This window comes from Camelina sativa, chromosome 9, assembly GCF_000633955.1.
Source record: "Camelina sativa cultivar DH55 chromosome 9, Cs, whole genome shotgun sequence".
In the NCBI taxonomy this organism is placed as follows: Eukaryota; Viridiplantae; Streptophyta; class Magnoliopsida; order Brassicales; family Brassicaceae; genus Camelina; species Camelina sativa.
Window position 1 is genome coordinate 28615559 of NC_025693.1, and position 20835 is coordinate 28636393.

Genomic DNA, 20835 nt, shown 5'->3' on the forward strand with positions numbered 1-20835 from the left:
ACGTCAAATTTTTTTTTTTTTTAAATAAATCAAATAATACAAATCAGTGTCAGAAAATAATTGAATTCATGTTCCAATATCTCGGATAACTATAAATAATTTTAGATAAATAACATTTAGATAATTCTAAATTGATTTTTAAAATTTTGTAAAGATACTTCATAACTATACTAAACTGTTATTTAAAAATATCAAAAATAATAATGGAACCAGTGTTTCTTACTTAGTACTCCATCCGTTCTAATTTAGCTGTCGTTCTAAGATTTAATTTTTGTTTCATATTAGTTGTCGTTTTAGATTTTTAATGCAGATGTTTGATGAATATTTCAATTTTATCCCTACTGTTTTAAAGTTTCAACCAATGAAAAAATTATAAAATATATTAATAAAGGGCAAAACATAAAATTTAATAGTTTGCAAAAATCTTAAACGACAGTTAAACTAGAACGGAGGGAGTATCATATTATAAGTGAACTCAACTAAAAGGCAATAAAAGAGCAATTAATTAACAATGCTTTGACAAAGTTTATCAAAGCAAATAAAAGAGCAATTACAAATGCTTTGAAGTTAAATTTTCAGTAATGCTTTGACACAGTGTTTCCTTTAATTATCTCGGATAAAGCTTGCCCAAAAAAAATGTTTATCTCACACAACTCTCCCATGCAACGTTATCCGGCGCCCTGGACCTAAAAGTATTAACTGCGATACAGCTCTTAATTACGCTGTGTGACATATTAATTAACCCACACATGGCATCGTGATGAATGATGAGACGTGTCTGCCTCCATCATCGTCAGTCCGTCGACATATATTTTTAAATTTATTATAAAATATATCTTACTTAACAATCAAAAAGGTCAAAAAGGTACTTAACTATTAAAAAAAAAGTTTATTACAATAATGACTTAATAAGTTTTAAATTGATGAATTTGATTTTCTTTTAAATCGATATAGAAATTCTTTGTATATACTGTAGCTGTACAAATAAGAAATTTAACTTTTTTGATTTTTCTTGTCGCCGCTACAAACAAACTAGATGATTTACTCATTTTTGTCAATAGCGAAAAGAAAAGGAAAAAAAATGATTTGCTTTAGGCAAAGTATTTTTGTAGGGAGAACTATTTTGGGTATTCTTAAAATAAAAATATTATGAAAATAATATAATATCATTAGTTAAGCTCTTTTGTTAAGAAGTTAATTATTGGAAGAACATGTTTAAGATCATAAGATTTAATAATATAATATTCTTAAATATATTACAATTATAAAAACTTATAAAATAACATTTAAATTGCAAACTTATAAAATTTTTACTAAAATTCAAAATACAATACCAAATTTTTATGAAACAAAAAAACATTGTAAATAAAATTAAAAAAAAAACTAAACAAACATATTACTTAATTAAGTAAACACACAAACATTTTATTTAATTAAACACACAAACATATTACTTAATTAATTAAACATACAAACATTTTATTTTTTCTTTCTTTGCAAAAAATTTCGGCCAATCACGTGAAGCCACGACCAATAAGAACTGAGCTTAAATCAGTTCTTATTCAAAATCAAAAAAATTATTCTTAAACTACTATTCATTATTTTACTAATTTTTTGAGCTTAGAATACTCTTGGTGTTCTCCCTATAAAGATGGTGTTAGTCAAAGAAAATGTAGTTTTCAAATTTCTACAAAAATAATATAAATGAGAAGAGTACAATCAATCATTCATCTGGCGTCTGCTAGAAAATCTTGAATATAGGATGCATTAAACAACTGGAGATCGGATCGGACCTCTCAAATCTAATAATTTTGACAACTATCCCTAGCTCCTCCCCAACCACTTCATCTACGCGAATCCTGTAACCGTAGACTTTTCTAGCGTCTAGTCGCTATTAGCTTAATCAATTAATTGACCAAATAGCGTTTTCGTCGTGACTCACGTGGAAAACGCTGGCAGGTTATATAATATGAAAAGCCTAGAGTATATTTTGGTCATTCTGATTTTGGTTAATGTGAACTCCATGACAGGCATGCACGGCTATCGGCCGTAATCATCATCATATCTGAAATCTAATCTTCCTATATATTGTTGACCAAAAAAAATAAAAATCTTCCATTTATTTTAATTAATTATAATAACCACTCTATTGTGCAAATTTCTCCTCGTTCCCAACCACTTCGATATGGTGTGTCATTCCCTGACACCTAAGAAGTTTATAGCGTCGCATTTATCAATGGACCAATCAATATAAAGTTCTAGATCGTCGTGACTCACGTGCTAAACAATATCATATGAACACTAGTTTTGGTTAATTTTATGTACTATATATATAACTTAATTTTATGGCGGAGAAATTCGCCTACTTCGGGGTAGCTTCAAATCTGATGACCTACTTCACGGGGCCGCTACAAGAGTCAACGGCGGTTGCTGCGTCAAACGTTAACCTCTGGCTCGGAACAGCAGCTTTTTTGCCTCTCGTATGGGGTTCTATCGCCGACTCGTTTCTCGGACGTTTCCGTACCATCCTCGTAACCTCCTCTTTCTACATAATGGTAATAATTTAACTCAAAAGCTTTTTCTAGTTCATTCTTGAGCTCGGATCGTCTCACAATTCTTGAAAATCTCAAATATTTGTATTTTGTGTGATCTTGAATGTTAGGGACTTGGGCTGCTTACGTATTCAGCGACGATTCCTGATCTCTGTGGAGATCAAGAAGCACATGTTTCGTGCGTTTCTCAGGTCAAAGTAGGAGTCTTCTTTTGTGCTCTTTATCTGATTGCGTTAGGGGAAGGAGGCTTCAAGGTATGTCTAAGAACTTTCGGAGCAGATCAGTTTGACGAACAAGACCCTATAGAGTCCAAAGCCAAGAGCTCTTACTTTAACTGGTTGTATTTTGCGATATCAACCGGTATATTCACCACTCGGTTGGTCATCAATTATGTCCAAGAAAATCTAAGTTGGGCTTTAGGATATGGGATTCCATGTCTCTCCATGATGCTTTCTCTGTTCTTGTTCTTACTTGGAATCAAAACTTACCGCTTCAACACTAAAGGAGAAAAAAGACAAGGGCAAAAACATAATAACCCTTTCGTTAGAATTGGCCGTGTTTTAATAGCTGCAGCCAAAAACCGACGACAAACTCCTTCTGATGAGACTAGCCTTCTTCTGCCTAACGAAAAAACTTCGAACAAATTCAGGTAATACTAGGTTTATACGTGTGTTGATTTGTTTTTTCGTTTCTTTGGTACACTGTGGTTTGCGTATTTTTTAATGTCAATATGCTTATCTAAACTTAGTTAAACCGTAAACCTAATATAATACTCCTTTTTCTTTAAATAGTATATAAATGCATAGACAAAATAAATCATCGAACTAAAAAGGTTGAAACTTTTTCAATCTATAAATTAAATATTTATTCGTCTCATGTGGCATGTTTTAACATTTTTTTTTCCTTTTCACTTTTATCTAGTTTGTTTACTATAAATGCTCGAGCATATATTTATTTATTTATACAGCTTATCCTTTAAATTTTATTCAACTTCCTCTTTTCAATTTCATACGTTATACGTACCACAGCAAAAGTGTTTAAATTTACATTTTACAAAGAACTAGAAAATAAAGTTAAAAAACTATATGTATCTTCGAAAAACTCTCACAGCTTCGGGTTTTTGTATTTAATTTGTGAGTTACTTGCCTCACATGTTGAAAGATAATAAAAATGAATATAATCTTTTTGCAAATGCAGATTCTTGGATAGAGCGGTAATTTCGTGCGGTTCACATGAAGTTGAGGAAGCAAAAGCTGTGTTGAGTCTCATTCCAATATGGATGTGTAGTTTAGTGTTTGGCATTGTGTATGGGCAATCTCCTACTTTCTTCACAAAGCAAGGATCTACAATGGACAGATCAATCTCATCAACACTCATAGTCCCTGCTGCTACACTCCAATGCTTCATAAGCCTAGGAATTATCTTCTTCATCCCAATCTATGACCGTTTATTCGTCCCAATTGTACGATCATTCACTCATAAACCAGCAGGAATCACAACGCTTCAGAGAATTTCCACCGGCATTTTCCTCTCAATTATTTCAATGGTGACAGCTGCTTTGGTCGAGATGAAAAGACTCAAGGTCGCTCGAGATAACGGGCTAGTTGACTCGCCTGACGCCACGGTCCCAATGAGTGTTTGCTGGCTCATTCCACAATACGTTCTCTTTGGAGTGTCTGACGTTTTCACTATGGTTGGATTACAAGAGTTTTTCTATGGACAGATCCCGGTCGAGCTTAGGAGCATGGGACTGGCTCTATACCTAAGCATAATAGGCATAGGAAACTTCCTGAGTAGTTTCATGGTATCGGTCATCGAGAAAGCCACAAGCCAGTCCGGTCAAGCGAGCTGGTTCGATAATAACCTGAACCAAGCACATCTTGATTACTTCTATTGGCTACTTGCTTGTCTCAGCTCCATCTCCTTCGTTTTCATTGTCCATCTCGCCAAGTCGTATGTCTACAAAAGCCCAAAGTAAACTCTAGCCATCTTGAGGAATAAGGTTACGTTGAGAGATGGTATTTACGATTTATTTTGATATTAAAATCATTATTTATACGTTTTGTGATAATATTTTGGTTATAGGGATTGATAATTGATTTAAATGTTGAAAACGAAAGATATCATTTATGATTTGGTATGGTATAGTTTTCGGTTTTTTGTTGAGTTTGAGTTTTATACAAATAATGTACCTTTAATTTTATTTTATTTTTTAGAAGATTTTGATCAGCTTTTTCTTTTGGGTTCTATTAGAATAGTAATTCTGTTTTTGGAAAATAGAAAACATGGATGCAGTAAAACTATATTAAGAAAAATGTCATAAAAATCCTGAACTTATCAAAAATATTGAAAAAAGCATAAACTTTATTTGAAGTGAAATATTAGCTAACTTTAGTTGACTTTCCAATTAGATCGTTAATTATTATTGACTTTACCAAAATAAACACATCTTCAAATTATCTGACGGAGAAGTTAAGTCAACGTTAACAGCTTGCCAAAAACAAATTTATGTTAGAACTCGAACCGATCATCCCTTGGGAGAAACCATATACTCGAACCCATATTCTATAACATTTCATAAATCAGCTAAAACTTTTTAAAGTTTTCACTTTCTAAATATGCATCATTTACATTTTGATAGTTTGATAAACTATTAAAATACGATAATGGATATTCTTATTCATATATTTGAATATTTATGTCATGTATATAAGTGAATTTGTCTATAATATTTGTAATTCGTTGTCAATAATATTTTTTAATTATTTCAAATTCAATTCTAATACTATAAAAATTACAACATCCAAAATTCTAATTTTATTTTGCAACAATTGTCTCAATTTATTTTTTTAAAAATTAAACAATTAAAAATATACCTATAAATTAATAATTATTAATTTACATTATAAAATAATAATTATTAATTTATAGATAAATTAATATCACTATAAATTAATAAAATGTCTTGGTCCCAACATTATTAATTTATAGAGGTTTTATTGTAGATCAAAATTAAACTTTCGAAATTAAACCTGAAACTCTAAATGCTAAACCTTACCCCCTTTAAAACATACTCTAAATGTAAAGTAGATAACCCAAACTCAAAAAATTCTTAAAATATTAAAATTATGTAAGTAGTGCTATTTCTGAAAATTTTAAAAATTAAACCCAAAACTATAAAAATATTAAACCTTATCCTCAAAAAAATATACTCTAAATGTTTAGGCCTAACGAATCTGACTTCTAATGTTGTGACTGAGCGCCTTTATATTGATAGCTTAGTATCAAATCCTTCAAAATCCCTAAAAATCATTAAAATCCAAATGCACAAACTGTTTTGAATAAATGTGGATTTTAAAGTAAATTTTTAAATCATCAGTTTAAGAACAGTGGATTCTAAAGTTGATTTTTAAATCATTAGTTCAATAACAATAGATTATAATCGAGTTTTTAAAATTTATGATTGAATAACATAGAATTTGCAAATTTTACACAAATCACTTAAAATGTCAAGTTGAATACACCCCATTCGTGCCTTTATCATTATATATTATTTATTAAATGACAACAAAAACATTGTGCCTTTAGACCATCTTTAATGGAGGAACGATGATACGTTTCTCAGAAAACTAAAAAAATATATTTTTACTACACTTTTTTTTTTTAATATGTGTACTATTGGATAAATGATACCTGTCTAATTTACTCGTAGAAACGTTTCTCAAGTTTCTCACAGAAGCAACGATCCTCCTTCTTTTTTGTTCTCTCTCTTCTTTTTATTATTTTTTTAATAAATGTATTTACATGAGCAACCCCCGATAGGGCTGCCCTTAATATTCAATTCTTCCTTTCACATCATAATAATCATAGTATTGTTCCAAGACATTGGTGAATTTGCCAAATAACCAAATTTCTATACGGTCTTTTCAAATCTCTAAATTATCTCGGTTTGGCTACATAAAATAATGAGATTTTTCATTAGATGTTTTTTGTTGACTAAACTGTTTTGGTGCATCTTTCATTTAATCGTTAATTATCTTCAAACTTAGAGCTTGCTTCTAAGATTCTTTCTCTTTAGTGGTCTTAGGAGCTCATTCAAATTGACCTAGCAGGGAAGTTCTACAGTCCAAAGTTTTGACATTTTATGATGGGCTTAAGAGACGAAAAGTGTTGGTTTAGTAAAAAGAAAATAACACTTTTTATTATTTGGCTTATAAATATGAAATCTTGTTACAACGGTATTCAAACACCAACATTCCATCGGAAACATGTTTCACCACCTGTTATTCTACATGGACCATAAGGTCTTATGCTCCAAACACAAGGTTGATGTTTACATTTCTTTATATCGTCAGAACTAAGAATATCGAACCATTTAGACTGATTTTCCCATACAAAGTGACAAAAGAATAAAGTTCTTCTCCAAAAGTTAAAAGATCCTCTAAATCCCCAGTGTTGATGAGGAGCTAAAGATTGTGATCCGAGATCTTTGTTTTTTGATTTGCAGTGTAGTCCTAATTGAATATTCTGACCAATATCATTGATGATATCCACATCTATATTCACACTAGCTTCGCATAAACCACCAAAAAGAAAAACTATGAATATAACACAAAATATTAAGTGAAATGATGATGAGCCATACATTATGAATGAATTTTTCCAATAATAACTGTATATGTTTTATAAAAATGAACTTTAAAATTATGACATCTCATCTATTTATACTCCATCACATTTGAAGAATGATTAAATAGTCAAAGATATGGTAATATTATTTACTCTCGTAAATGGAAATTACTTATTTATTTATTTTAGAAAAAAATGGAAATATCTTTTAGATATGATGGAAAAATCTTTTTTTTTTATTTTTTTATTTTTTGACAAAAAAAAAGAAAATGGAAATATCTTTTATTTTTAGAAAGAAAAAAAAAATGCTGACCAACAATAACATTCCATTGGAAACATATTTCCTGACTTGATAATCTGCATGGTCCACTATGCCTTATACTCCAAACATAAAAATTATTGGGTTCACCCCGGGAGGTGACAATTCTCATTCAACCTCTCTTAATTAACCAATCAGAATACAATATGACATGTCATATCATATTTAAAAAAATAAATCAAAATTAAGATAAAAAGATAAAACAAATTAAGGAAACAAATTATGTAGATCTTTTATTTAAGAAATTATGTCGGGTTTGGTTTTAAAAAAAAAGGATTAGGGTTTAAATTTATAATTTTTAAAATTATATGTCGGGTTGAGTTTACAAAGAGTGGTTAGGATTTAGATTTATAATTAAACAAAATTATATGTTGGTTTGGGTTTACAAAAGAGTGGTTAGAGTTTAGATTTTACAATTAAACGAAATTATATGTCGGTTTGGGTTTACAAAAGAGTGGTTAGGGTTTAGATTTTACAATTAAACGAAATTATATGTCGGTTTGGGTTTACAAAAGAGTGGTTAGGGTTTAGATTTTACAATTAAACACATTAAATATTGGTTTGGGTTTACAAAAGAGTGGTTAGGGTTTAGATTTTACAATTAAACAAAATTATACGTCGGTTTGGGTTTATAAAAGAGTGGTTAGAGTTTAGATTTTACAGTTAAACAAAATTATATGTTAGTTTGGATGTATAAAAAATGGTTAGGGTTTAGATGTGATAATGAAAAATTGTAATATAATATTAGTATTAACAATTTTAAAATTGATTGATCTACAAAATTTGTTTCCTTAATTAAGATTTGTTTCCTTAATTTTAACCTTTATATTCACCCCCTTCTCTCTCAACCAATCAGAATGTTCTATATAATATTTTATTTTAAAAATAAATCAAATTAATTAAAAGCAAAACAAATTTTGTATACTTTTATTTAAGGAAAGTTAAATATTGGTTTGGTTTAGATTTTACAATTAAATAAGGTTATATATCAGTTTGGGTTTATAAATGAAAATTATGTTTTAGATTTTACAATTAAAATGACGATACAAAATTACGATGAACCACACATAATGAATATTTTATAAATATGAATTTTTGGTCGTCAATATGTATGGGAAGATTTGATTGAACACAACATTTGATCTCATCATATTTACATACTACGTCATTAGAGTATCTTCTAAATTTATATTTGATCTCAACATTTGATTTCATCGTATATTTCAAGATGAACAAATTCTGAATACTTTTATTTAAGGAAAGTTAAATATTGGTTTGATTTAGATTTTACAATTAAACGAGGTTTAATTGTAAAATCTAAACCCTAACCACTATTTTGTAAACCCAAACCGACATATAATTTCGTTTAATTGTAAAATCTAAATCCTAACCATTGTAAAATCTAAACCCAAACCGAGATATAGTTTTTTCTTATAAAAATTAAACCCTAATCCTCTTTTATAAACCCAAACTAACATAATTTCTTTAATAAAAAATCTACAAAATTTATTTCCTTGATTTGTTTTGTCTTTTTATATATTTATTTTATAAATATGATATGACATGACATCCCCTATGTGCGGAATAAATATATACAGATAAAATCAAAACCAAAATTTACAAATAGAAAAAAAAATAACCGTCTAGATATTCTATGACTTAAAAATATTAATAATAATGATATAAATATATGTTAAAATAAATTAAATAACAAAGAGTGACATTCGTAATATAATTTGTAGTTGCGGGTCCTCTACCTAGTATTGTTATTAATACTGAGGTTCACTCTTTAGGTGAACCCCTTTGTTCACTTCCTTCTTTTCAACCAATCAGAATCTTCTATACATTATTTTATTTAAAAAATAAATCACAATAAAATTTAAAAGCAAATTCTGTATAATTTTAATTAAGGAAAGTTAAATGTTGCTTGGTTTAGATTTTACAATTAAAACGAAATTATATGTCGGTTTGGGTTTACAAATGAAGTGGTTAAGATTTAGATTTTATAATTAAAACAAAATTATATATCGGTTTGGGTTTACAAAAGAAGTGGTTAAGGTTTATATTTTATAATTAAAACAAAATTATATGTCGGTTTTGGTTTACAAATGAGATGGTTAGGGTTTAGATTTTACAATTAGAACGAAATTATATGTCGGTTTGGGTTTACAAATGAGATGATTAGAGTTTAAATTTTACAAGTAGAATGACATTTTATGTCGGTTTGGGTTTACAAATGAGATAGTTAGGATTTAGATTTTACAATTAGAATGAAATTATATATCGGTTTAGGTTTATAAAAGAACGGTTTGAATTTTTAATTTTATTATAATGTATACTGATTTTGTTTCATTATCTTATAAAGAGGTGAATGAATAGGTTCTTAAATGTATTATGACATGTCAGATTCTTAAATGTATATGGAGAGGTGAACAAAATGGTTCAACTTACCCCTATGGTGAACCCAAAAATTATTATATTTTTATTGGTTAATAAAGATGGGATGAACAAGAGAGATTCACTCCTAGGGATGAACTCAAAAAATTTTCATCTATAATACACTTTAAAAAAATGGAGGGGTACCATTTTTGAAAGACAATTGTAACTAAAATTTGTTGTCAAGCAACTATTGCACTCTACTTAATTAGTTTTCAAGCATATAAAAATCAGAAATATATTAAAACAAAATTTTATTATAATCTATTTTTATTAATTAATTTAATATATTGTTGAGATTAAAACCCCTTCGCGCTCGGGTTCTAAGTTAACGGTCAGAGTATTGACTTAGAGTCTTCCTTTATGACATGTGTTGTTGGGCCCAAGACCCCTCTCGGTTTGGGTCTGAGGTCAAGAGTTGACACATAGACTAGAGGAGACACTTGTGACACATGTAGTTAAAAAGTGAAAACTCCAATGACAAGGAACTCAATTCGGAATCGTTCATCTCGAAAGATCGAGGGAGCTTGGGACCATGAGGTGGAGAGAAAGACGAGAAGTCAGGAGCTGAAAAGATATTCTTGGGCCTCAAAGGAGATTGAGTCAACTAAGAAATTCGGACGATATGGTTTTAATGCAAATATTAAAACAGATGCGTTTAAGTTAAATGATTGTATAAATCATGAAATTAATTGTATATTTTAGTATAAATATGTAACATTTTCTCCATATTTACTCAAGACATAAGCTCAATAATACACATATTTTCTCCATAATTTGGTTTTGAGATCCGACTCATTTCGACCATTATGGATATCGAGTGTGGGAGCTGGATCCTACAAGTGTCACCAGCGGTGTGGGGGTTCTAACACTTTGGAAGTGAAGACTCGGGATGAGTTCGGGTCGGGTGCTGAGGTGGTTAGAAGGACGAGAAATTCAGAATTAGAAAGAGATTTTCAAGCTTCAAAAAGATTCGGTCAACTCTAAGATTCTATCGTTACAGCTTAAATGCTAAGATAGAAACAAATACAGTACATTTATGGAGAAAAATTGTGTTTGATTATATTTGTGTTCTTTTCGAATTTTTTTTATCTGAAAACTTACGAGAACGTATAATTTGTCGGATGCCATTTTCCCGAAAAAAGAGAAAATGGTTTTTGGCTATTTGCAAATTTGCCCCTAATTGTTAACGTTAAAATCCATTTTTGTAACGTCTCCAATTGTTACACAGTAACATAAAATTTAACTAAAATAAAAATATATGCTCAATATGTATAGGTAGATAAAATAAGAAAAGTCAGATGCGATGATCTTAACATCTAAAAGAAAAAAGACTAATAATGTTATAATTAGCCCCCACCTAAAATAAGTATAAGAAATTCTTCATTAGGATACTGCAAACTAGGATCAATCATTGTTAAAGTGGGTTAAGAAAGAAAATAATAAGGAAAATAAAATAAAAAAACAGCTAAATACAATGTAAGAATGTATGTATAATAATAAGATGGCAACAGCGATTAACATAAAAACCAAACCAACAACAAGAACAGCTTTCTTTCTTCTTTTTCTTTTTTTTTTTTTGACAAAAGCAAACCGATGATAGGATTTTTAACGGATCATTCCACTGGGTCCTCTGCCATTGTACCAACTTTACTTTTTAAAATATGTAATCAGAATATATTTATTCATTCATTTAGTCTTTAGAATGTAAATTGAATTCAGATTAGGTGGCAGAAATAATGTCTGATGACCAATAGAAAATAGTATAAAGTAGTATGACATGAATGGAACTTGGTTATATATATATATATATATGTATATATAACCAAGTTCCATTCATGTCATATATATATATATATATATGCCACGGTAGGGTTGACGTACAGCTCTAGTCTCTATTGCAATTTTCCCCTAAATATCAGATTTTGCGTTCAGTTTATAATTACAACGCATCAAACAACGGTTCCAATATATGTTACAGATGAGATGACCAAATACAATTATTTGAGGATTCCATTACGTGCGAAGTGGTGTCTAGATGTAATTTTTAGGCATCATCACACTAATAAGTACGTTGATTATATATAATTGCGGTTTAATCCTTTTTGAAAAACCTGACAAAATCAAACGTCTACATCATTCATCACTAGTTGGATTCTCATGCCTCAAGACTCTGGCACTGGGACTTGATATTATGGCGGTTACACTTTCGAAGAATGTACAAAAACAAAACTATCGTGACTTATTAACTATTCATTTCAAACGCGGTTACATATTTTACTGTTACAATTAAGCTTAGTTACTACTCGACACATTAAATTTTTTCGAATTAATTTTTGAAATCTTCATGAACTTATTGCTTTTGTACTAGAATACATGCAAACATTGATAATTTAAGTTTGAATTGTGTACTAAACTTATGGGATACGGTCAGATTCAACTTGAAATTGGTTTAGATTACTATTCTTAGATTATCTTATTCGTACATGATAAAATTATATCCTTTAAAATATAAGTAGAGAAAGAAAAAAATGTCTTTAAACATGTAACAAGAAATTGTATGTTTATTAACATATGTGGTGAAATATAACATGGTGTCATGATTTGAAGCACACTTTACTTTTTAAAAATAAAAATTATTAAAAACATGACTAGCATGCTACTGCCTTTTCTCTTTACCGTTTGGCAAATGATTCCACTTTTTTTTTTTTCTCTATTTTCTTTAATTTCTGAATCTAATTTGAAAATATCATCTTTAATTTTAAAGATTTGATGATATTATTTTAACTAAATGACTATAAGAAAACATTAATTATGCACATAGAAAAGAAGAATCTAGACGACTAAAAGAGGAGAAAAGCTGTAGAATATCTTCAGATCAAGGAGAATCATCAAAATATGTAGTTATAGTAACTAATGTAATGTTAATTATGGAAAGAACCCATATAATAAGGTAAATTAAGGAATCAAAATGGAAGTTTTAAAAGAGAGGTTTACAGTGAAAACAAAAGACGGCCGTTGGGAGAAAATAAAGAGGACCCATAGAGAGAGAGAGAGGTGTGTTAGAATGAGCTGTCAAAACAGCTCCGACCAGTCTGTTCCCTTTTGCCAAATTCCTCTGTTTCTTTTTTTCCTTATAAAAACTTCTTCCTTCTCTTCTCTCTCCTCACAAACCCTCTCTCTCTCTCTTTCACTTTTCCCAAGTCTCTCTCTCTCTCTCTCTCTCTCTCTCTCTCTCTCTCTCTCTTTTTCTTGAATTTTGAAAGATGGCTCAAGAAGAGGTACAGAAATCAGCTGATGTGGCCGTTCCGGTGACGGAGAAACCTATGACTGATAAGGAGGTTACTACTATTCCTACCCCTGTGGCTGAGAAGAAGGAGGAAGTGGCTGCTACTCCTGCCTCGGATGAGAAGGCGGTTCCGGAGAAGGAGGAGTCCCCCGTGGTGGAAGCGGAGAAATCTGTTCCAGTGAAGGAGGAAGAGACGGTTGTTGTAGCTGCTGAGAAGGTGATTGTTCTAACGGCTGAGGAAGTTCAGAAGAAGGCACTCGAAGAGTTCAAGGAGCTTGTAAGGGAGGCTTTGAACAAACGAGAATTCACTGCTCCCCCGACGCCGGTGAAGGAAGAGAAACCTGAAGAGAAGAAACCAGAGGAGGAAACTAAAACAGAGGAGAAAACAGAGGAAAAGAAAGAAGAGACCTCCACTGAGGTGAAGGTTGAAGAAGAGAAACCTGCGGTTCCAGCGGCGGAGGAGAAACCATCATCAGAGGCGGCGGCGGCTCCGGCAGAGACCAAAACTGAAGAGAAAGCAGCAACTGAAACAACCGAGAAAGCCTCTGGTGCTGACGAAGATGGAACAAAGACCGTTGAAGCAATCGAAGAATCGATCGTCTCTGTTTCACCACCTGAATCAGCCGCTGCACCGGTCGTGGAAGAGACCGTAGCCGTCACCGAGGCTGAGCCAGTTGAGCCGGAAGAAGTCTCGATCTGGGGAGTCCCACTACTCCAAGACGAGAGATCCGACGTGATCCTCACGAAATTTCTCCGTGCAAGAGACTTCAAGGTCAAAGAAGCTTTAACCATGCTCAAAAACACAGTCCAGTGGCGTAAAGAAAACAAGATCGACGAGCTCGTCGAATCAGGAGGAGAAGAAGAAGCAAACGAGTTCGAGAAGATGGTGTTCGCTCACGGTGTCGATAAAGAAGGACACGCCGTGATCTACAGCTCATACGGTGAGTTCCAGAACAAAGAGCTATTCTCCGACAAGGAGAAGCTTAACAAGTTCCTCAACTGGAGGATTCAGCTACAAGAGAAGTGTGTGAGAGCTATTGACTTCAGCAACCCTGAAGCGAAGTCTTCGTTTGTGTTCGTCAGTGACTTCAGGAACGCTCCAGGACTTGGCAAGAGAGCGTTGTGGCAATTCATCAGACGTGCTGTTAAACAATTTGAAGACAATTACCCTGAATTCGCCGCTAGAGAGGTATCATATTTTTCCGTATCCGTCACACACAACATGCAATATGCAGATTTGAACCTGGTTATAACATTAAAATTTTAGAATAATAATTAAAGATGATATAGTATAATTTGGTCACGCCGAAATTGCATATTATAAGTTATATTCTTCTTTTATTTCTTTAATTTAGAACTTTTTGTTTTTCTTGTTGTTGTTGTTGCAGCTATTCATCAATGTCCCATGGTGGTACATTCCATACTACAAAACATTCGGATCTATCATCACATCGCCAAGGACTAGGAACAAGATGGTCCTTGCTGGTCCATCCAAATCTGCCGATACAATTTTCAAGTAATTAAACATTCTCTCACTTTTAACCATATGATGGTTCATATTTTTTTATCATGTTTCTTACTAACGGTTATATATGTTGGTTGAAATAGATACATAGCTCCTGAACAAGTCCCGGTTAAATATGGCGGACTTAGCAAAGAGGTTGCTGCAACCACTGTAGAAACCGTAACCGAGGCCATCGTTAAACCGGCAGGAAACTACACCATTGAATTGCCTGCTTCTGAGGTATATACGTTCAGAAATTTGATTACTAATTTATGAGTTGGTTTTGTAAAAATATTGTTTACTAAGAATGTTTACTAAGAATGTAAATCGTATGGCAGGCTTGTACGCTCTCATGGGAGCTTAGGGTTTTGGGTGCAGACGTGAGCTACGGAGCTCAGTTTGAGCCAACCACCGAAGGAAGCTATGCTGTGATCGTCTCTAAAACCAGGAAGATTGGGTCAACTGACGAACCGGTGATAACCGATTCTTTTAAGGTGGGTGAACCGGGTAAGATTGTGATCACAATCGATAACCAGACTTCCAAGAAGAAGAAAGTGCTTTACAGGTTCAAAACTCAACCAAAGGTCTGATCTTATCGAAATCCAAGGAAGAAGCAAAACAAAAGAAAAGAAATGTTATTTTGTTATTTGGGGAAAACAAACTTTAATTAATTAATTTAGTTTGTTTATTTATTATGTAATTTTGAAATCTCAAGAAGTGGTTGTGTTTTTGCTTTGTTTTGGTATTGGGGGTTGTTTTTGTGTGTGAAGAATATGTGATTACAGTTCAAAAGAAAAAGAACTCTTTGTTTCGTTTTTTTTTTTTTTACCTTTAACTTTTTTGTTCCTTACTTTTGTTTGTAAAATTGTGTAAATCTTTATGAATTCATAATTCCTTTTCTTTTTTCTATCTTTTCTCTTTACTTCTGTTCATGAAATTGATTCTGAAACTAATGTTTTCTTGGTATAAAGTATTCGGAAAAAAGTTGAGTTGAAAGTTACATTGGATATTATTGTTCATAATATATCATACCATATGTTTATAGATATATTCAGTGGATATATATAGTTTAAGAGATAAGAAGAGACGTGTCACGGCTGATTTGTAGATTTGTTGTTATATCAAGTAATTGATAGAGAGATATGAATATAAATATGAAAAAGATCCCTCTGTGTATAAAAATAGATTGAAGTGGATAACACTGAATGAGACATTAAGGACGAGATATTATGAGAATGGACCCTCTTTGTTGACAAATATGGACTAATAGTCGTGGATAAGACACGGATCACGGAACCAAAGCACACATTAGATTTGGCCATTAAGAGAAACAACGATATTCAACTGTAAACTCTATTTTATTTGTATATTTTCTTTTACGAATCTAATTCTCTTGGGATTGGGAAGACAAAAGAGGCAAAGACAATCTCTTAGGTGAGTTATTTCAATATAAAGATGTATATCTATAGTTTGAAATTTGTGTATCAACCCATAAAGATCGGATTAGAATGAAATAATTTAGTCTGTTCAGAATAATGACCTCTAGAGTCTAGATTGACAATGGTCCGTACGTATGACAATTTTAAAAAAGAAGTTTGTAATAAATGATTTATGGTCGAACCTCGAATTGACCTAAACATAAATATCTCAATGTATACAATAGTTTCTTTATCATGTGAAGTTGCCCAATCTAGTCAACGAATATAAATCGCTAGTTAAACTGGCTGATATTGATAGATTCGTTTCACATGCCTCCTAAATTATCATCTTCACGATATGGTTTATAAATATCTTTTGAAAAAGGATGATGGTGCAAAGTTAAGTAAGAAACAAAAACCATTGACAAGCAAATGGAGATTAACAAGTAGTTTCAAATCGTGGAAATTGGAATATTACTTAAAACATAAGAAAACACACACATAAATAATAGCTGGGATAGGTGTGAATGTTGACAAAATGCAAACTAATAATGGCTAAATTGTCCATGGCCTACTCATTCTTTAAAAATCCAAATAAGTCTAAAGTTAACATCATGTGACTTGTCAAGTCTAATCCGCATGTTTTATCAAAGTTATAGTTAAACAAATATCAACCACGGCCCTTATTACCCTGATGATCAAAACAAATCTTTTCATCTTAATTTATAAACTAAACTGTATACTGTATACATGTCAATTTCCTTTATTTATTTATTTTTCTTCATCAACTTTGCGTCATTCATTTTGAAAATGATAGTAAATATATTCATAATGAGATGAGGATACTAAAAATGGCCAACTTTTTTCTTCGAAATATTCTAAATAGAATATCATCTAATTTTTGAAAGCTACCAAAAATAGATGCCAACATCGTGTCTTCAGAATTTGGATTTTTTTAACAAGATCCACCAACAACATTGAAAGTTGAAAAGAATACAGAGTGTCAAACCTGAAAACAGCTCAAGTTGGGTTTTATTGTTTGGTAGAAAGCATGAATTTGTAATGGTTTTACGTAATTAAATAATACTATGTAAATATAAAATATGATGTAAAAAGAAATGGGAGTGATCATAATGTCTGGTCCGAAGACAGTTCGGAGTTCGTATGAAAAAATGCATAAATAATCTAGCAATAGAAAAGGGAGGGACATGCGTGGACCGACACAACACAAACAGCCATGAATGCAATTTGAACATATTGAGCGTGTTCGTTTGTCTGACGCAGGCGGCTGCGACTGCGGCAAACACAACTTTTTTGATCGCCGCAACTAATCGACGTCCAAAATTAGAATCAGCGTTCGCCGCAGCGTCTTGCCGCAAGCACCTGCGGCAACCAAACGAACAACAACACATGCGGCTGCCGCAGCCGCAGGTACTTGCGACGACGAAACGAACAGGCTCATTCACTACTGCCCTAGTCTTCGCATGTGCTTCTTCATCAATTCCTCAATCCTCATTCACTTTCTATTTGCTTTTTTTTGTTTTTTTCTATTATAATTCTTAAAAAGAAAATAATAATATATCACTTTCACACAATTGAATTACACAATACTTGTGGTTAGTTGATCACTTCCATAAATATAGTGGTAAAGTATACATATATGTTTATGACTGAATAAGGGTTTGCATGTTCATTCATATGCATAGATTTGTTCATTTGACCATTTTTAGTTTTAGCAACGAGCGACTATAAAAAGTGATAAACGTTGACAAGTATTGTTTCAATTTTCATCGATATTATTCTTCAAAACTCTGTTAAATCTTGATTAGTAATTACAGATAAACTACATTTCGTGTGTTTTAATTAATAGGTGGAAATAATGGTCTTTATTCATAATTAAAGCTCTTTGAAATCTTGAATTAGTAATCCCAACCCATAATTGTTATTTTGAATGATGCAACAGCCAACAGATTTAGTGTAAACAAGACACAAATGGAACCTCTTCCACCCACTCCAGTCTTGAGACAACAACATTATGTCAGTGTCGGAGAAGTTGTTCCAACGTGTAAATCAACAGCCTTTACGAATCTTTTATTTGAAGTGAAATTCAATATATATTAAACCTCGTGATTTATACACTTGATGTTTGCACGACACCTAATAAGACGTATACACTTGATTTCATAAACAGACACAATCAATAAATTGGTTGAGATTTTTTTTAAAAAGAAATCTTTATTTCAGAAAGTCATGTAAATTATTATTCTCCTCAAATGATTACAAGAGCAAAAGATGCAGAAGCTCCATTGTATTATAAACCACACATAAATTACATGATATATGATGATAAAACAAACACTCTCCACATATACAACAACCACACATAAGACGTATCTCACTTCTGTTTAAAGAAACCATATTTTTGTAAAAAAAAAAAAAAAAAAAACAAGTTTGGAAAGATTTGTTGTTTGTTTTTAAACTTAGAGAGGTTTGACATTGAACCTGTAAACGAGCTTCTTCTTCTTAGAGGTTGGGTTGTCTACTGTAAGTAAAACTTTACCAAGCTCGTTCACTTTGAAGCTATGGGTTAACACCGGTTCATCGGATGGTCTCATCTTCCTTGGTTTTTGTATAACAACCGTGTAAGCATCTTTCTCTTCTGGCACAAACTCTGCTTTGTAGCTCACTTCCCATCCAATTACCCTTATCTCCCACACAAGTTCACATTTCTGCGCCAACAACAGCTTGAAATCAGACTTACAGGATTTTACTAAGCATCATGACTTAATGATGACCTTTGTTTCATCTTGCAATTGTTAAATGTAAGGACAACACTAACCTCGTAGATTATGATCTCAACAGTTTGTTTTGTTCCGGGCTTAACAGTGATCTCTGAAGCTGCATCTTCCAAAGAAAAGTCTGGATTACAGTCGCAAGGATCTACACTCAATCCTCCGTACTGTACAGGAACTTGCTCGGGTGAAATATATCTACAGTCCACATTTTTCCAAACAGTTCAGATAAGAGACTAAACATAAACGGTTTAAGTAAAGGCTCAATAAAAATAGTTCTAAAAGTTACTTGAAAAGGGTTTCAGCAGAACGTGAAGGACCAGAAAACACTAGCTTGCTCTTTGATCGTGGTGTCATGAACGGACCAATCACAGTGTAAAACACAAGGTACCACCAAGGAACATTGATAAAAGCCTGAAACAAAATTCAATCATGTCTTAATAAGAAGGGCCAAAAAGACAAGATGCTCAGATACCAATGAAAGACAATAAAACAGGACAAGCAGAACCATGTTCCTTGTTTCATAAGTACAGGATCCTAAGGAAACAAATCTAGAAAATGTATACCTGTTTGAAGACAAACTCAGGGTAATTGTCTTGAAGCAACTCAACAGCTTGCTTAGTAGCCGATCTAAGCTCTTTCTTCCCTAATCCAGGTGAGTTCTTCATATCATTAACCTGAAAAATAGTAGAAACCCCACCAGAGCTAAAATCAAGCTTCCTAATACTCCTCTCCAAGAACTGAATCCTAGTCCTCAAGAAATGTTTCCTCTTCTCCTCATCAGAAAACGTNCATAAGTACAGATCCTAAGGAAACCAATCTAGAATGTATACCTGTTTGAAGACAAACTCAGGGTAATTGTCTTGAAGCAACTCAACAGCTTGCTTAGTAGCCGATCTAAGCTCTTTCTTCCCTAATCCAGGTGAGTTCTTCATATCATTAACCTGAAAAATAGTAGAAACCCCACCAGAGCTAAAATCAAGCTTCCTAATACTCCTCTCCAAGAACTGAATCCTAGTCCTCAAGAAATGTTTCCTCTTCTCCTCATCAGAAAACGTCTTGTTGTAAAGCTCCTTATTCTGAAACTCACCATAGACATTATAACACACAGGGTGACCTTCTCGGTCATGTCCATGCATAAACACAACCTTGTCAAGATCATCCACAAGATCTTCCTCAACAAGTTCGTCGATCTTGAACTCTCTTCTCCACTTAATCGTGTTCTTGAGCATAGCCAACGAGTCTTTCACTTTGAAATCCCTAGCTCTAAGGAACTTCAGCAATACGACGTCGCTTCTATCGTCTTCAAGCAACGGGATTCCCCAAATCTTGACTTCTTCTGGCGTTGTGGTGGTGTTAGCGGCGGCGTTTTCGGGTTTAGGTGTTGAGCCGAATTGGTGATTGTCTAAAGCATCACGCACGAGACGCTTCAGTTCGTCGAGTGACTTCTTCTCGGAGTCCGATAGATCGGAAAGTTTGCTGCTTTCTTCTTTGAATGAACCAAGATTCAGTGGAATCATGTTCTTCTTCTCTTCAGCTACTTCCTTCTTCGATGCTTCTTCATCTCCGAGCTCTTTCTTCTCCGTCGATGCAGTTTCTGTTTCCGTCACCGTCGGCGGATGATGCTCTTCCGGCTTGGTGGCCGTCTCCGGTAGATCAGTCTCAGTCACACTCTTTGGAGCTTCGGTTTCTTTCGGTAGGACTTCTTGAGTAGAGGCAGATGCTTCTGATGATGGTTCCTTTTCCGGTGTAACGAGAGTGGTGGTGGTGGTGATAGGTTCCTCCGCCATGTTTTTTTTTTACTTTGCCGTCTTTGTTCTGTTCTGTGATTATTTGTTCCTAAATTTGGGCCAAATTGAGTTTTGGGTTTATAGTGTTGTTGTTGAGACATGATGA

The 20835-nt window shown here is 32.6% G+C and overlaps 4 protein-coding genes across 5 annotated transcripts; 2 read left to right on the forward strand and 2 right to left on the reverse strand.

The window, feature by feature from the left end:
- LOC104712804 (protein NRT1/ PTR FAMILY 5.12-like) lies at nucleotides 2321-4760 on the forward strand. The gene is made up of 3 exons (XM_010429775.2): nucleotides 2321-2555; nucleotides 2663-3201; nucleotides 3750-4760. Exons 1-3 carry the CDS (start codon nucleotides 2346-2348, stop codon nucleotides 4528-4530), a joined length of 1530 nt encoding a protein of 509 aa, XP_010428077.1. The 5' UTR covers nucleotides 2321-2345; the 3' UTR covers nucleotides 4531-4760.
- LOC104715814 lies at nucleotides 6795-7205 on the reverse strand. Its single transcript, XM_010433187.1, has one exon. It carries the CDS (start codon nucleotides 7197-7199, stop codon nucleotides 6795-6797), a length of 405 nt encoding a protein of 134 aa, XP_010431489.1. The 5' UTR covers nucleotides 7200-7205.
- On the forward strand, nucleotides 13119-15362 carry LOC104712805 (patellin-1). The gene is made up of 4 exons (XM_010429776.1): nucleotides 13119-14414; nucleotides 14614-14741; nucleotides 14834-14969; nucleotides 15068-15362. The coding sequence occupies exons 1-4, from the start codon at nucleotides 13203-13205 to the stop codon at nucleotides 15317-15319; spliced, it is 1728 nt and encodes a 575-aa protein (XP_010428078.1). The 5' UTR covers nucleotides 13119-13202; the 3' UTR covers nucleotides 15320-15362.
- Nucleotides 18382-20818, reverse strand: LOC104712807 (patellin-3-like). Of its 2 annotated transcripts, XM_010429778.2 has the most exons (5): nucleotides 19983-20815; nucleotides 19506-19715; nucleotides 19229-19353; nucleotides 18987-19137; nucleotides 18382-18876 (listed from the first exon to the last, which is right to left on the reverse strand). In XM_010429778.2, the coding sequence occupies exons 1-5, from the start codon at nucleotides 20727-20729 to the stop codon at nucleotides 18628-18630; spliced, it is 1482 nt and encodes a 493-aa protein (XP_010428080.1). In that variant the 5' UTR covers nucleotides 20730-20815; the 3' UTR covers nucleotides 18382-18627. The 2 variants fall into 2 exon arrangements, with proteins under 2 accessions (XP_010428080.1, XP_010428081.1); XM_010429779.2 differs by lacking the exon at nucleotides 19506-19715 and having other exon boundaries at nucleotides 19773-20818.

What these genes read in the sequence shown, in the direction of transcription:
- LOC104712804 (XM_010429775.2), top strand. Translation starts at nt 2,346, where the DNA reads ATGGCGGAGAAATTCGCCTACTTCGGGGTAGCTTCAAATCTGATGACC. An exon ending in CCTCCTCTTTCTACATAATG is followed by an intron (nt 2,556 to 2,662) that starts GTAATAATTTAA and finishes CTTGAATGTTAG; the next exon opens with GGACTTGGGCTGCTTACGTA. An exon ending in AAAACTTCGAACAAATTCAG is followed by an intron (nt 3,202 to 3,749) that starts GTAATACTAGGT and finishes TTGCAAATGCAG; the next exon opens with ATTCTTGGATAGAGCGGTAA.
- LOC104715814 (XM_010433187.1), bottom strand. Translation starts at nt 7,199, where the DNA reads ATGTATGGCTCATCATCATTTCACTTAATATTTTGTGTTATATTCATA.
- LOC104712805 (XM_010429776.1), top strand. Translation starts at nt 13,203, where the DNA reads ATGGCTCAAGAAGAGGTACAGAAATCAGCTGATGTGGCCGTTCCGGTG. An exon ending in CTGAATTCGCCGCTAGAGAG is followed by an intron (nt 14,415 to 14,613) that starts GTATCATATTTT and finishes TTGTTGTTGCAG; the next exon opens with CTATTCATCAATGTCCCATG. An exon ending in TCTGCCGATACAATTTTCAA is followed by an intron (nt 14,742 to 14,833) that starts GTAATTAAACAT and finishes TGGTTGAAATAG; the next exon opens with ATACATAGCTCCTGAACAAG.
- LOC104712807 (XM_010429779.2), bottom strand. Translation starts at nt 20,729, where the DNA reads ATGGCGGAGGAACCTATCACCACCACCACCACTCTCGTTACACCGGAA. An exon ending in TCTGCTGAAACCCTTTTCAA is followed by an intron (nt 19,138 to 19,228) that starts GTAACTTTTAGA and finishes TGTGGACTGTAG; the next exon opens with ATATATTTCACCCGAGCAAG. An exon ending in TTGAGATCATAATCTACGAG is followed by an intron (nt 18,877 to 18,986) that starts GTTAGTGTTGTC and finishes TTGTTGGCGCAG; the next exon opens with AAATGTGAACTTGTGTGGGA.